The sequence below is a fragment of the Gallus gallus genome, chromosome 2, assembly GCF_016699485.2.
Source record: "Gallus gallus isolate bGalGal1 chromosome 2, bGalGal1.mat.broiler.GRCg7b, whole genome shotgun sequence".
Taxonomy (NCBI): Eukaryota; Metazoa; Chordata; class Aves; order Galliformes; family Phasianidae; genus Gallus; species Gallus gallus.
Genome location: NC_052533.1, coordinates 49727646 through 49744875, shown reverse-complemented (window position 1 = coordinate 49744875; position 17230 = coordinate 49727646). Strand labels below are relative to the sequence as shown.

The following is a 17230-nucleotide window of genomic DNA, read 5'->3' as shown; positions in this document are numbered from 1 at the left end:
TTTTTTTTCCACCTGGGACTCTAATCTGCCTCTTTCTTCTCTAGGCTATTTCCATTAAACCTGAAAGAACTTCAGGACATCTGTGAGGCTTATTCCCTTCTTTCAGGTCAATTTGGAACTGGACAAGTGTTGTAAAGATTAAAACGTATTAAGTGTATTGAGATTATAATTATATGAAGTTTAAGTAGCTGAAGGAAAGAAGCATGGAATGAATATTGTTTCTTCATGATGTCAAGCTAACATGTCTATGTAAACATTTATATACTTGCAAAACTGATCACTTATCTGAGATGAGGTGTTAGATGCTGTTTTTTGTGTATAGGCACATTCACTTCTAGCCACTATAAAATTAAAGTGTTGATATAATTCAAATAGCAAAAAACAATTTTTATATAATAATAATAAAGAAAAATCTATGCCGTGAGATTCTTGGCATAGACCTTTCTACCCTCTAAAAAGTGCGAATGATTAAATATCAAGGAAGATTTAAATTAGTTTGTGAAAAATTATTTGTATTACTCCAATAAAATAGTCTTAAGCTTAACATTTACCCTTAAACATTTTAAAACTTGTTTAGAACAGGCAGCTTTCAATTTTAGCAAGAAATTCAAGCCATTTCCAGACATAAATGTAACTTGTCACACTCTCATCTTCACTTGATGTCTGGGGCCACAGAACCTGCTTTTGATATTACACCTTTAACTGCAGCAGAAGAAAGCATGTTATAAATAATACAGGCTCCTCACAAGCTTGATGTACAGTGAGTATATGCTCAACTGATACCAAGTGACTGATAGGCTTTTATTACTGTGCACAGCTGTTCTAACACGTCTTAGGAAGAAACATATTCTGTCAGTTAGCCTCTCTCTCTCTCTCTCTCTTTTTTTTTTTTTTTTTCCATTTTAAACAAATGACTGCCAGTTTTGACTTTTTCAGAGGTGGTCATACCTGTTGAGAAATGTTGTGGATGACATTGTGACCCATGAAGTGTATATGTTGGTGTAGATCTTTGAAACCTGCTCTTTGTGTTCCTGGTTACACAGACTGCCTGATGAGTTTTGATGCCCAGACTGCTTATAATGCTCAAAGTCAGGTTACTGATGCAATTACTTGGCACTAGATATACAGCAGGTATTACATGATAATGCTATAATTTCTCTTATTAGTGGTCAAATTGTGGTGTAACTTCAGAAGGAAGGATTTTAAATGCAGAGGAACAAACAATGGTATTTTTAAAATATTTAACAGTTCTTAGTTTTGCATTTACCTTGTTTTCCCCAATGTTGTCCCCCAGTGCTGTCCTTCAGCAGCGTTTATGGCAGCTGTCTGTGGAGTCATAAATGCACACACCATTCTTGTTGAGATAAGGCCATAAAATCATAAAATCATAGGATCTTTTGAGTTTAAAGGGACCTGTAAAGGTCATCTAGTCCAACTTTCCTGCAATGAACAGGGACATCTATAGCAAGATCAAGTTGCTCAAAGCCTGGTCCAATGTGACCTTGAATGTCTCCAGGGACAAGGCAACCACCATCTCTCTGGACAACCTGTTCCAATGTCTTACCACCCTATGTAAAAAAAACTTCTTCCTTATGCCCAATTTAAATCTCCCCTCCTTTCGTTTGGAACCACTGTCCTATCAAAAGAGACCCTGCTAAAGAGTCTGTCCTCTTCTTATGGCTCTCTTTTACACTGAAAGGACACAATCAGGCCTCCCCAGAGCCTTCTCTTCTCCATGTCGAACAATCCCAACTCTCTCAGCCTGTCCTCACAGGGAAAATGTTCCATCCTTGGATCATTTTTTTTGGCACTCCTCTTTATGCACTCTAAAAGGTACACATCTTTCCTGTACTGAGGACTACTATCTGGATGCAGTACTCCAGAAGAGGTCTTACTAGAGCAGAGTAGAGGGGCAGTCCCATCTGAGCTGTGTTTCAAAAACAATGAAGAACACATTGAGATTTACAGATGGATGAGCTAGAAAAAGTGATAAATCTGATTATCAATTACTGATTCACAAATCATAGAATCACAGAATCACTAAAGTTGGAAAAGACCCACAGGATCATCCAGTCCAACCATCCGCCCTTCATCAATGGTTCTCACTAAACCATGTCCCTCAACACAACATCCAAACGCTCTTTAAACACCAATAGGCTCGGTGACTCCACCACCTCTCTGGGCAGCCCATTCCAGTGCCTGACCACCCTTTCAGAGAAGTAGTATTTCCTAATGTCCAGCCTGAACCTCCCCTGGTGCAGCTTGAAGCCATTCCCTCTAGTCCTATCACTAGTCACCCGAGAGAAGAGGCTGACCCCCAGCTCACTACAATCTCCCTACAGAGAGCAATAACGTCTCCCCTGAGCCTCCTCTTCTCTAGACTGAACAATCCCAGCTCTTTCAGCCACTCCTCATAAGGCCAGTGCTCCAGACCCCTCACCAGCTTTGTTGCCCTCCTCTGGACACGCTCCAGGGCCTCGATGTCTTTCTTACAGTGAGGGGCCCAAAACTGGACACAATACTCAAGGTGCGACCTCACCAGTGCTGAGTACAGGGGAATAATTACTTCCCTGTTCCTGCTGGCCACACTATTTCTGATACAAGCCAGGATGCCATTGGCCTTCTTGGCCACCTGGGCACACTGCTGGCTCATGTTCAGTCTAGCGTCAATCAACACCCCCAGGTCCATTTCCTCTATACAGTCTTCCAGCCACTCTGCTCCAAGCCTGTAGCGTTGCCTGGGGTTATTGCGGCCAAAGTGCAGGACACAGCATTTGGTCTTGTTGAATCCCATCCCATTGGCTTCAGCCCAGCTATCCAACCTATCCAGATCCCTCTGTAAGGCCTCGCTACCCTCAGGCAGATCAACACTTCCAGCTAGCTTGGTGTCATCTGCAAACTTACTGAGGGTGCACTCAATGCCCTCATCCAGGTCATCAATAAAGATATTAAAGAGGACAGGCCCCAGCACCGACCCCTGGGGAACACCACTCGTGACCGGTCGCCAGCTGGATTTAACTCCATTCACTACCACTCTCTGGGCCCGGCCCTCCAGCCAATTCCTTACCCAGTGAAGAATGTATCTATCCAAGCCACGATCTGCCAGCTTCTGGAGGAGAATACTGTTGGAGACAGTGTCAAAGGCTTTGCTGAAGTCTAGGTAGACCACATCAACAGCCTTTCCCTCATCCACCAGACGGGTCACTGGATCATAGAAGGAGATCAGGTTGGTCAAGCAGGACCTGCCCTTCATGAACCCATGCTGGCTAGGCCTGATCCCCCGGTTGTCCTGCACGTGCTGCATGATCTCCCTCAAGACAATCTGCTCCATAATCTTCCCTGGCACGGAGGTCAGGCTAACAGGCCTGTAGTTCCCCGGATCCTCCCTGCAGCCCTTCTTGTAGATGGGAGTCACATTGGCAAGCCTCCAGTCTTCTGGGACCTCACCCGTCAACAAGGAGCGCTGATAGATGATGGAAAGCGGCTCAGCTATCTCCTCCGCCAGTTCCCTCAGCACTCTCGGGTGAATCCCATCCGGTCCCATGGACTTGTGGCAGTCCAGTTGGAGTAGCAGGTCTCTGACTGTTTCCTCCTGAATTGTGGGGGGTTTAGTCTGCTCCCCAGCCAAGGCTGCCAGGTCAGGGAGTAGAGAAACCTGAGGATAACCGGTCTGTCTTTTAAAGACAGATGTAAAGAAGGTATTCAGAACGTCTGCCTTTTCCTTATCCTCAGTGGTTACATTCCCAGCCTCATCCAGTAGAGAATGGAGATTCTCCCTGGTCCTCCTCTTGCTGTTGATAAACTTGTAAAAGAGTTTCTTGTTCCCTTTTACCCCAGCAGCCAGCTTGAGTTCAAGCTGGGCTTTTGCCTTTCTGATTTTCTCCCTGCAGTAATGCGTAAGGTGGGTCCATTCTGTGAAGACCTTCACATGTCACTAAATGTACCTATGAAAATATCTGTGTATCAAAACATCAATAACACTAGTTGGGCTAATAAAGTTATTTACATTATGCACTTGCAAGATCAGTCCCATATGTTTCCACAGCTAGTAACTGAAAATAGCTATTAGTATTCAAGAAATAACCTCTTTCTTTCAGGAAATGTAACTTGGATGAGTTTCAGGGTTCATTCTGGGGATATTTTAGTTCCCTCTTGTTTAAGAAGATATAATTGCACTGACAATGTAAAAAGCACAGAGACAAGATGGCAGAAAAAAACACTTGAGTACCTTCTTTGAGAAAATAAATTAGAGTTCTTATATCTTTGCCTTCTTTTTGTAACAGTTGATAGTGAAAAGAAAGATTTCTGTTTATACAGCAAAAAAAAAAAAATGGTATCAACAGTGCAAGTGAACATAGGATTTTTAAAGTCAATAGCATTAAAGGTAGCTGAAATGATTGTATGTCAGCAGAAGTACTTCAACAGATTTTTTTAAAAAAGAATTAAGCTACCTCAGAATATCAATTGCAAATTACCACACAATTAAGGTTCCTGCAGGTCATCATCTTATTCTCTGTCCTTTAAGACCTTTAGCATGTTGAGACCAGTTCATGGACCATCACTGAGAGAGAACATACGATATGGGAGACATCCCTGTTCATGACAAGCTGTCTGGGGTGTGGAGTTTTTGTTAACTGAAGGCTAGGAGCTCATTAGCTGAACGTCATCAGTATGCGGTGTCTGAACAGAAGAAAGCAAGACCAGACCTGGTGGATAGTGGTCACAGTGGAAGCCATTCCACAGTTTGAAACTGTTGCTCCACAGAAACAGAACCACATGTTCTTTTAGAACTGCCCTACCCATATAGTCCTTAGGATTATAGTACTGCAAAAGCCATTTTCAGCTGCCCCTTGAGCCTGAGTACACGTATGCTTGTGCATGTGGCTTGAATCATGACATAACACATTGAGTGCATGTGATTGCTCACTGGGCTTTTGGACTGAGAAATCGGTTGGTGTTCAGATATGAGAACATTGTTCTTGTGATAACTACAAGCTGGGGGATGAGAGACAGGAGAGCCACCCCATGGAAAGGGATCTGGGGGTTCTGGTTTGTGGCAAGTTGAATCTGAGTCAGCAGTTTGCCCAGGAAGCCAGCAGGGCCAACTGTACCTAGGGGTGGTACATCAGGCCCACACTACCAGCCAGGTGAGAGAAGGGGTTGTCTTGCTCTGCTCTGAGCTGAGTGGCCTCACCTCCAGCACTGCATGCGGTTTGAACACCACAATATAAGATGGACATAAAACTATGAGAGAGCTTCCAATGGAATAGGGAAGGATCTAGAGTGCAAGGTGGATGAAAAGTGACTGAGCTCCCCTGGTTTGTTCAGCGCAGATAAGGCTGACCTACAGCTCCTCATTATGAGAGCAGAGGGGCAGCATTAATCTTTGCTCTCTGGTGACAGTGTCAGAAACTGAGGAAAGGGCATGGAGTTGTGGTCAGGGGAGGGTCAGGGTGGGTGTTAGGAAAAGGTTCGTCAGTGCCGGGGCACTGGGCATGGAACAGGCTCCCCAGGGCAATGGTCACAGCCCCAAGCTACTAGAGTTCAAGGAGTGTTTGGACAATGCTCTCAGACATAGAGTTTGTGTGGTCATGCATGGAGCCAGGAATTGGATTTGATGATCCTTGTGGGACCCTTTCATCTTGGGATATTCTGTGGTTCTGTGATTCTATAAAGTAGTTTAGTGTCCTCATGAACACAATAAGGTGAAGGACTGTATATTACATGAGCTGCTACAAACCTTGCCTTACGATTGCATTTGTTGGTTAGTAAAGGCTGATACTCGCATTTCAAAAGAAATCAGAGTAGCTGAGTCTATGTTAAAAACCACAGTCACTGTTTGGAAGCTACCTGGTGACTGCTCAGTTCTGATCACTATTGTCCATAGTGTGTCATAAAGGCAACAATAAAAGATGGTGAATAATAATAATAATAAAAAAACAGAACAAAACAAAGCAAAAGAAACAGCCCAAACCTCCAGGTCTGTAGAGCACAGGGAGAGAGAAAAAAATTCCTTACCCTTGAATCTCAATTATTTTCAAGAACACCATGATCTCATATGGGAGCAATTCATATTGAATCTGAATTCTCAGATTAAAAACTAAGCCCCAAGAGACCTTTCCCTCTTTATCAGTCTGTTTGGCTTCCTGAGTACTTGTTTAATTGAAGTTTCAGTTAGCAGAATACAATCTTTACTTACCGAAACTCTGCTAATACTGCAAGTTTTTCTCCAAGATTCACATTTAGACTGTGATTGATCATGAAGTAGTAGCACAGAGAAGGCTACATGCAAACATGCCTTCACTTCATAGTTTCTTTCTACCTCATCTGTCATAAGGGAGGGGCAGGGCTCAGATAGGACTTAAGATTCTATGATAATAATACTGCAAATATGTTATCTACTGCAAGAAGTGTAAAAGAGAGGCCATGGAAAAAAATGTACTTCTAAAGATCTTTGCCTTAATGTTTCACTTAGGTAGCTTCAAAGTACTGCCATAGCTGAGCTCTAGAAATATTATTCTTAGGCAGTCAGGAAGGAGGCGTGAGTTCTTACTGTTAAATTTTATTGCTTTTACAGTAGGATTTCTTTTGAGCTTTCAGTTGTCAATGTAAAAATGATTCAACTTGCAAAGTCACAATTCCTTCTGGTAAAACAATTCAAGTTACTTAAGTAATGGTAGGTAGAATCATGTGCCCAGAAGGCACATACAATACTTCTAATATCACTCAAGGATAAAACTGCATTTTTAAATTGGGCAGGGGGAACAGGGCTCCAATTGATGGTGGCTTTTGCTTGATCATGTTGAATGAAAGACTAGATTTTTTACATTTTACTAGCTGGTAGAAAAGCAAAAAGGGTCATTCTCCATATCATTGCACCATGTAAACAGATGAGTCTGAAATATGACTTCAGATCATCATGATACCCCAACACCTTCTTTCTCTTTGCTCTCAACTTCTGTTCAGCTTTGGATTCACCTGCTTTTGTGTCAGAGCAAAGCAGGGTTTCTGTACTTAAAAGCTTGTCTACTTTTTCCATGTATACTAGTTGGTCTAACAAATGGCTATATCCCTATTATTTTTGCCCATCATGTCTACAAAATAACTTACCTTTCTCTTTTATCTTTCTCGTGTATCCCTGAAAATGCAGTAGAAAATGAACAGGAAAGAGAAATTCCCATCTGGAGAAATTAGAGATAAATAAATATCCCAGATGTTCCCTGTATTCTGTGTACAAATAAATATTTTGTTTTCATTTTAGATTACTCAACATGTGGTACTGGAAGCGTAAAACAATTTTCAACAAAATCAGAGGGGAAAGGTTTTGCCAAAGTTTTGTTCTCAAGTGTCAAACAAAATGATCATAGAACCTTAGAATCATAGAATCACCAATGTGTAAAAGATCTCCAAGATCATCTAGTTCAATCATCCATCCACCACCAATATTTCCCCATTAAGCCACATTCCTTAGTACAACATCTGAATGTTTCTTGAACACCTCCAGGGAAGGTGACTCAACCACCTTCCTGGGCAGCTTGTTCCAGTGCCTGACCAATCTTTTGGAGAAATTTTTCCTAATATGCTACCTGAACCTCCCCTGGTACAACTTGTGGCCATTCCCTCTTATCCTATTACTAGTTACGCAGGAAAAAAAGCTGACCCCAACCTTGCCACAGCGTTTTCTGTGAGCCTGCTCTTCTCCAGACTGAACAATCCCAGTTCCCTCAGCTGTTCCTCATAAGGTCTGTGCTCCTAGCCCCTCACCAGCTTTGCTGCCCTTCAATGGACATGCTCCAGGGCCTCAGTATCTTTCCTGTAGTGAAGGGCCCCAAACTGAAAACAGTACTCAAGGTGTGGCCTCACCACTGCTGAGTACAAGGATATGTACTTGTACTCTGCTGTCAACACTATTTCTGTTACAAGCCAGGATACCCTTGGTCTTCTAGGTTGCCTGGGCACACTGCTGGCTCATGTTTAGCTGATCATCAACCAACACTGTCAGGTCCATTTATTCCACACAGTCCTCCAGCCGCTCTGCCCGAAGCCTGTAGCGTTGCCTGAGGTTGTTGTGGCCAAAGTGCAGGACCCGACACTTGGTCTTGTTAAACTTCATCCCATTGGCATCAGCCCATAATCTAGCCTGTCCAGATCCCTCTGAAGGGTCTTCCTATCCCCAGGCAGCTTGATACTTCCTCCCAGCTTGGCATTATCTGTGAACTTACTGAGGATGCACTCAACCCCTTTATCCAGATCATCAATCTGTATTAAACAGAACAGGCCCCAATACCGACCCCTGGGCCGTGCCACTTGTGACTGGTCACCAGCTGGATTTAACTCCATTCATCATCACTCACCGGGTCTGGTCCTCCAGCCATTATTTTACACAGCAAAGAACGTACCTGTCCAAACATGGGCTACCAGTTTCCCCAAGAGAATACTGGGGGAGACAGTGTCAAAGGCTTTGCCTTCATCAACAGTCTCTCCCTCATTCACTAGGTGGGTCACTCAATCATAGAAGGAGATTAGGTTGGTCAAACCAGACCTGCTTTTCAAGAACCCATGCAGGCAGGGCCTGATCCCTCAGTTGTCCCACCTGTGCTGTGTGATCTCACTCAAGGTGATCAGTTCCATAATCTTTCCTGGCACCAAGTTCAGACTGACAATCCTGTAGTTCTCTGAATACTCCTTATGACCCTTCTTGTATACTGGAAAGCCTCTAATCCTCTCAGATCTCTCTAAATGACCAGAAATGCTGATAGATGGTGGAAAGCAGCTTGGGAATCACTTCTGCCAGCTCTCTCAGCACCCGCAGGTGGATCTTATCTGTCCCCACATACTTGTGACAGTCCAGGTGGTGTAGTAGGCCTGCAACAGTTTCCATCTGAATCACAGGGGAATTATTCTGCTCCCCATCTGAGACTTCCAGGTTGGGGGTAGAGTACTCCAAGGATAACTGGTCTGGCTTTTAAAGACAGGTGTAAAGAATGCATTGAGAACCTCAGCCTTTTCCTTACCGTTGGTGGTCATGTTTCCCACCACATTCAATGAAGGACGGAGCACTTCCTCCCTAGCACTCCTCTTACTGTTCTAATATTGTCAGAATTTTTTTTCTAGACCTTCTTTTTTTGCCCTCAAATGAATTTATAAGGCAACTGAATTTATTTCTCAAAACCTGGTAATGTTTCAGAATCACACATTTAGTCAAAATTCAGTACAACTCAGAGCAAATGGCTTGAATGAAAGGCAATTCTGCTATCCAATATCACAATCACTCAAAGAAAAGAGGAATAAACTTCATGAGTGCTGCAAAATGCAGAAGTCATCTGAAAGGATGAAGCAAGGTTACCAACACATTCCCTTTCCATATCTTACCTGGCTTTGCTATGGGAGCCAAAGAAGAACTGAGAGATTCACTGTCTGGGGACTTCATGCCCATCTGTGCTCTGCTGCTCTTGGCCTGGGCAATATCACATACTTACTTGCCTGATCCCACAGTACTCCGTTTGTAGATCCTCTGCTCTGCTTATCTGTAGAGAAAAGAAGACATCACCAATGTAGGTGCCCTCTCTGGATATAGAAACAGTCTTAGTTTTGCAGATAGAGTGATGCTCAGTGGTGCAAACATATTTTCTTTCTTCCTTTTTTTTTTCAATCATTTAACTATTTTTGTATTGAACTGATGTGAGATTACATGAACTCTGATCATGTGAATAATACATGAGATTTAAGACAAACACATGAAAGTTTATTTTTCATGTCAAACAATTCTTTATTTTTTATGGTACAAATTAAAAGTGACAGATCTGAAGCTGTTAAGAAATACACAAAGTGCAGCTTTACTGACCATACAGATATTGCTCTAGATTAAGTACAGTTTTTGTCAGTTTATTTATTTATTTTTTTTCATGTTAAGCAACCTGTGCAGATAAATCAGCTTTGGTTTCAAAGTCAGAGTAGTAAGGAGCTTTTAAATATCCAGTTTGGTTTCTCGGTCACAAGTCCACCACATCAACTCCTTTTGGAATTAATTAGTATTTTTTAGCAACAAAACACAGTCCATTTCATACTGCCATCTTTCCACTCCATGCTCCATGCATGGAAAAACAGATCTCTTTGCAGTGCTTCATAAGTGACCCTGGTGACCATTCTGTAGATTATAGCACATAGGACAAAAAATAATAATAATAATAATAATAATAGTAATAATAATAATATCACTTTTTAACAATAAATAAACAAATGTGCCCACATAATCTCAAGTTGGAAACAAGCAAACCACATGACAAAAAGCTCATTACAAAATGTTATCCAAACAGATTTTACAGTCAAACATTGACATGGAAATTAATTTCCGCTCTTATCTTCTTGTTTGAATGTTGGTCAATAACTGGGTACAAGTAGAGTGCTGAGGTAAAACACTGATGAACAGTTTTATTTTTGTATTTCTTTTTTTTTCTTTTTTTTTTCTTTTTTTTCTTTTTAAATAGTAACAGTTTAGTATTGCGAGATTGTCAGCAACATTTAGCCATATCTATACAATGTGCATATACCTACATACATTGAGCTTTGGTCCAGCATTGAGAAGACGAGCAAAGGCATTTTACATATTTCTTTTTGGTTATAGCTTGAGTTCTTTGATACGCCTCTACTTGTTCCTTCCTAGCTCCTTTTTGCGTTCTTTTTCTCTCTTCTTTTTCTTTTCTTTTTTTTTCTTTTTTTTTTTTTTTTGTTAATAACATAAAGAAACTGGAACCATTTGAATGCATTGGATTTCTTCAACTGTCCAAAACAGCTTTTTAGTGAAAAAACATAAAAAGACAAAATCAGATCGGTAATTGAACCCTTGGTCCATTATTCAAATAATAATTATATATATATATATATATATAAAAATTCAATGATCAATAAATTGGAAAACCATTAAACCTTCACATATGACTGAAGAGACTTCTGTTTCATTTGCTGGTAGCAATCTATCTTTTAGTCACATGCAAAATTAAAAGGTATTCAAATGTAATCAATAGATGAAAATTGTTAAAAATGGAAACCAGAAATGTTGCCAGTAACAAAACAAAACAAAATATTTATGGCCCCCAAATGATGTATGACACACACATAATTTATCTTCCTAAGAATCTGTTCAGGCACCATTTATGCCTCATAGCAAAAATTTGTTTATAAAAAAATTAATATAAGAAGCATTACAACATTTTATAAATAATTTACAAAACATAATATAAAATTAGAAAACTGTAAAAAAAATCTCTGCACATGAATGATTTTAAGACTGTGGGATGAACATCATTTTTTCTTCCAAGCTGGCAATTTATATTTATTTCACATTTTCACTGTCCTAGTTATATCCCTCTGATACGTACTTTGGAACAGAAAAGACCTTATATAACCACTGCCGGCATATTTTTAAACATTTAGTATCATTTGTATGCCATTTCGTTAACTTGGGAGATTTTTTCATCACAAAATTTAGAGCAGTCTCTGGGAGAATCAGAAATTTTGGTTTTAGGCAACAAAAGGTTGATGGTTTTTGTTCCCAGGCTGTTGATGACTGTTGTGAGGGGAGGGCATATGCTCTCAAGGGTGGATGAACAAGTAAAATGTTTATGGCATCAATGACCAGACAATTAGCAGTGTACTGGAGATGTGGGTAGGGTGTCCAGTTCCAAATTCTATCTGCTTTTCCCTCCTCATTTCTGGGTGGTCTCCTGATCATTATGTAAATTGAATTATGGCCACACGTTTAGCAATGTTTGGTATAGATAACATAGATATATCCATGGAAATAGGTGTCTGTGAATAGAGGGGAAAAATGATAACCCAGAGGGGCAGATGTTGCTGTGAGGTTTGCTCTCTATTTCACATGCTTAGCTTGGGTAAAGTGACTTTTTCTGTGTTTATTGAGGGTTTTTTAAAATTATTATTATTATTCTTATTATTATTTTCCTCAGAAGATGTTTATATATCAACAGTTGGGAAACAATCAATAACAAATCTCACTCTCCTCCCATAAAAGCAATACTGAAAATATCCTTAAACATACCCTGCTGAAGCTTAAAGTCTAGGATGCCTTCACTGGATGTGAGCTCAGTCTGGAGTACTGAATACTTCAGTGCTCTCCAACCCTGACCTTTGAGAGTGCTCACATTTAGATGCAGTTTCTGGCACAGATGATAGTCTCAGAAGCTTTGAAACTCCACCAGTAATGAAACAAATACTCTACGTTACATGGCAAAGTCCATTAATAAAATAGCAAGGGCTAGATTCAAAGCTCAGTTAAATCAATGGAAGTCTTTCTTTCACTGTATTTTGGATATAGCCTTGAGTTCTTCAAAACATAATTCTGTATGAGATGTGCTATTTGTAGAATCCAGCACTATGGGAGCCTTCTTCAGCATCCTGGGTAGGCTAGCAAAAGTCAACAACCCTGAAGTCAGTGAACGCAAACAAAAGTTACACCAGCAGAATTTTACTTTACCACCTCTACAGTGAGGACCAAATACCAAAGACTAAGTTTTGGTAAGCTCTGCTCAAGACATAGTTTCCATCCTAATAATGAACTAAATCTCACAGGCTGGAACAGCATTCATTCATCACAAGATGAAAATCACAGTGAACTTCATGGATCAGGAGGTAGCCCATCTAGAACCTGCAACACTTTTCTCTCATGAGTCTTGTCATGCTCCTATGTCCAGTGTCCACCATGCTTCAGCAGACGCCTGCCCCATCAAAATAGAAGTCATAGAAACAAATTGTCTTTAAAGGGAAAGGTCCTCATCTGAAACATAATGCATGTCACCAACCTCACAATTCCCAAAAGATATTCAATAGGTTTTCCTATATCCTGACAATGGGCAAACATCTATAATAGGATGGATGGTCTCTGGAAGAGTGGGCAAGCTACTTATGATGATTACAAGTACATAGTGAAGCTGTGCTGGGAGAAAATTAGAAAAGCCAAAGCCCAGCTAGAACTGAACTTGGCTGCTAAGGTAAAGGAAAACAATAAATATTTTTTATAAATACATCAACAGCAAGAGGAGGGCTAGGGAGAATCTCCATCTCTTGTTGGATGCCGAGGGCAACTTGGTGACCAAGGATCAGGATAAGGCTGAGGTACTTAATGCCTTCTTTGCCTCAGTCTTTAATAGTAAGTCTTGTTACTCTCTGGGAACACAGCCCCCTGCGCTGGTAGATAGGGATGGGGAACAGAATAAGCTCTTCAGGATCCATGATGAGATGGTTTTGGACCTGCTCCAAAAGCTGGATGCTCACAAGTCCACGGAGCTGCATGGATTTTGTCAGAGGGTGCTGAGGGATTTGGCGGAAGTGGTTGCCAAGCCACTCCCCGTCATTCTTTGGCAGTCCTGGCTAACCGAGGATGTCCTGGTGGAATGGAGACTAGCGAATGTGACACCCATCTTCAAAAAGGGCTGGAAAGATGATCCTGGTAGCTACAGACCTATCAGTCTCACCTCAGTGTCCGGGAAGGTTATGGAACGAATAATTTTGGGAGTCATCATGGACCAGTTAAAGATCAACCAGGGGATCAGGCCCAGTCAGCATGGGTTTACGAATGGTAGATCCTGTTTGACAAACTTGATTTCATTCTATGACAAGGTGACCCACCTAGTGGATGAGGGTAAGGCTGTCAATGTGCTCTACCTGAACTTCAGTAAGGCCTTTGACACTGTCCCCCACAACAATCTCGTGGAGAAGCTGGCTGCCCATGGTTTGGATGGGCGTATGCTCCACAGGGTGAAACACTGCTGGATGGCCGGGCTCAAAGAATTGTGGTCAGTGGAATTAAATCCAGTTGGTGGCCGGTCATGAGCGGTGTCCCCCAGAGCTCAGTACTGGGGCCACTTCTATTTAACATCTTCATTAACAATCTTGATGAGAGGATTGAGTGCACCCTCAGTAAGTTTGCAGATGACACCAAGCTGAGAGGGAGTGTTGGTCTGCCAGAGGGGAGAAGGGCACTACAGAGGGACCTGGATAGACTGGATCAATGGTCCAAGGCAAACTGTATGAGTTTTAATAGGGCCAAGTGTTGTGTCCTGCATTTTGGTCACAACAATCCCAGGTAACCCTACAGGCTGGGGAGGAATGGCTGGAAAGCTGCCTGATGGAAGGGGTCCTTGGTGTACTGATGGACAGTTGGCTGAATATGAGCCAGCACTGTGCCTAGGAGGCCAAGAAGGCCGATGGCATCCTGGCTTGTATCAGGAATGGTGTGGTGAGCAGGACTAGGGAAGTAATCCTGCCCCTGTACTTGGCACTGGTGAGGCCTCACCTCAAGTACTGTGCTCAGTTTCAGGCACCTCAGTACAGAAAGGACATGGAGATGCTGGAACAGGTCCAAAGAAAGGCCACAAGGCTTGTGAAGGGCTTGGAGAATATGCCCTCTGAGGAGCGACTGAAGGAACTGGGGCTGTTTAGTCTAGGGAAAAGGAGGCTGAGGGGACACCTTATTGCTCTCTTCCAATACCTGAAAGGCGCTTACAGTGAGAGCAGGGCTGGTCTCTTCTCACTGCTGACAGGTGACAGGATGAGGGGAAATGGCCTTAGATTGAACCAGTGTAAGTTCAGGTTGGATATCAGGAAAGACTTCTTTACAGAATGGGTTGTTAAGCACTGGAATAGGCTCCCCAGGGAGGTGGTTGAGTCACCAACCCTGGATGTGTTTAAAAACCGTTTGGATGTGGTGCTCAGGGACATGATTTAGCGGAGGGTTGTTAGAGTTAAGGTAGTATGGTTAGTTCATGGTTGGACTCGATGATCTTTAAGGTCTATTCCAGCCTGAGTGATTCTATGATTCTATGGAAAAAAAAAAAAAAAAAAAAAAAAAAGCAGAAGAAATGAAGCACTACCGCTGAGGCAGGCCATAGTAATACAATGATCAGAACACCCTCATCACTTCTTGGCCTGTCATTTTCCATCAGAATCTCAAGAAATTTCTTTGGCTAGCAGACTTTGGAGAGAAATTGCTTCAAACAGAACCTTAATATAGATGCAGTACTGAGCCAAGTGTGCAGTTTATGTTCATACTACAAATGAATTTTGGTAGCCACTCAAGGTTCTTAACTAAATGACTGAGAAATCCCAAGCTATGCAGTTGACAATGAGCTGTCAGTTTATCAGACACAATCCTAATCCTTTGTCCTCTATTGTATTTCAGCATATCGGTATGAAAGTGTTCAGGTTGCACTTCTCTTTCTAAAAATCTTCAAACAGTGCTGGGTTATGGGAGTGTAGGGAAAGGGTGGAGAATGAGCTGAAGGCAGCAAAAAGAGTCAGAAAGAAATCAAAAATAGAAATGCAAACTGAGATTTATGCCCTTAGAAAACAAATACCAAGCTGTGCAAATCACAATTAAAAAAATGATTTTTGGCACCCAAACACTTGGAGATTGCATAACTGTTGACTAAAAGCAAACAGAAGAAAAGAAGGTGACCACGATGGAATGACTTTGACACCTGTTTGTACACACCTGCAGGTGTGTGACCATGGATGAGAGAAATTAATCCTGTTGTTTTCCTCTTCACAAAATACAAATGTAAAAATTCATAACACAGATTTACACCCATAAAAGAGTAGACTAACAATCTAGTTTGCAATTCCATGTTTCTGACTTTGGTTAATAGTTTTCATAGTGAATCAGCACTTGATACCTGAAAGGCTACAATCACTCCTCCAGGTGGCAGGCTTGTATTCTCTTTTAAACAGATAAAAGTTTTTTTTTTTCTTTTCTTTTTTTCTTTTTTTTTGTGTGTGTGTGTTTTCTGTTTTTTTTTTTTTTTTTTTTTTTTCCGTAAAATGTGTTCACATTTTCATAATATACAGAAAAAAGTCAGCAGTTATTTGGTTTACTTTAAGTCCATTTAAAAAAAAAAAAAAACTGGCTTTTTCTTTTTTGGGGAACTAATTCTACGACACACACGCTAAGTGTTGTGCAGTTCTTTGTTTTGTTTTTATATAGGAAAACTCACGGACATTTATAAACTGTTCTGTCCTTCTTGTAGTTTTCTCAGTCTTTTACTTACAAGGGTGATGAACAGGTATTTTCACAGAGTTCGAATGATTAGGTTTCTGTTGGTGCAGGGTTTTCTGTGTGTGGTTTTATTTTGTTTTGCTTTTAGGAGTTTTCTTCCAGTGAGTCTGTTAAGGGCTCCATAGGAACTGCTGTCGCAGGCTCATGCTGTTTCAAACGTTTAATTGTGTTCTTCAGTGCTTGCCTCTTATTGCAGAACCAAACTCTAACTACTTCCCGGTCATAGTTCAGTTTCTCTGCAATCTCTGTCATTTCCTGCCCAGAGGGGTGTGTGTTCTTCTCAAAGTGAGCATTCAAGATCTCAAGGGCTTGTGGCGTGAATGAGGTACGCCTCTTGCGCTTTTTGGATGGTTCACTTCCGATAAACTCGGTAAGGTTCTGCATACCTGCTCGATGGCGGGCCTCAGCCTCAGCCATCCACCGCTCAAGCACCGGCTTTATCTTCTGGGCACTTTTAGGGGTGATGTCCAGCTTTTCAAACCTGGCAGGATACAAAAGGCCAGGGTTCAGTTTGGCTGTCAGACTGCTAGCTATAGTGTTCTCTTGGGCTTCCTGTGGTAGGAAAAAGTGGCTTCTCAGGATGGTGTGTCTGAGGGAAAATTGAGAAAGAAGAGTCTTACACTGATGCTCTGCCAGGGTGGGACTTCCTGCCTGCCTGACTAATTGACTGGCAGAGATAATTTACAATGGATTACCAAAACTAACAGATATCTATATCTATAAATATAAATATAGCTAGATATTTAAACTATCACAAAACAAATACTACAACAAAATTCTAAGCACACTGAATAATACAGGTTATGACTCTCATTTTCATATTTCTGATGATCTTCAAAACCCTTCAGGTTAAAAGTCTAATTACAGGAAATGACATCGAAGGCAATTGCTTTTTATCATCTCTTCTTTGTGATTAATCCCTTTGTTTCCCCTCCCATCCCATCTAGTCCAAATACCACAGCTTTAATAATACAAACGAATGGCAGCTACTAGCCTCTGAATATCACATTTCCTTTCCTTTCATTTTTCAGCAATTTTCACTGTTTGCAAGTTAATGCTATATCCCTTTTCTGGGTCCGAAACAGATTCCCGTAGCTCTGGTGGTATCCGGCTGAAACAGCTGGATGCTTTGCAATTATCTTGACTACCCCCACAATGTGC

At 41.4% G+C, this 17230-nt stretch overlaps 1 protein-coding gene across 4 annotated transcripts in view; it reads right to left on the bottom strand.

The window, feature by feature from the left end:
• Positions 1-9744: 9744 nt before the first annotated feature.
• POU6F2 (POU class 6 homeobox 2) overlaps positions 9745-17230 on the bottom strand; it is a 315974-nt gene continuing 308488 nt past the window's right edge. For 3 of the 4 annotated variants that reach the window (XM_418861.8, XM_040689265.2, XM_046937839.1), the window contains one exon: positions 9745-16658. In XM_418861.8, coding sequence (XP_418861.3) covers positions 16154-16658 — 505 coding nt within the window. In that variant the 3' untranslated portion in view covers positions 9745-16153. The remainder of the gene's footprint in view (positions 16659-17230) is intronic. The other variant, XM_040689262.2, reaches the window with a different exon arrangement.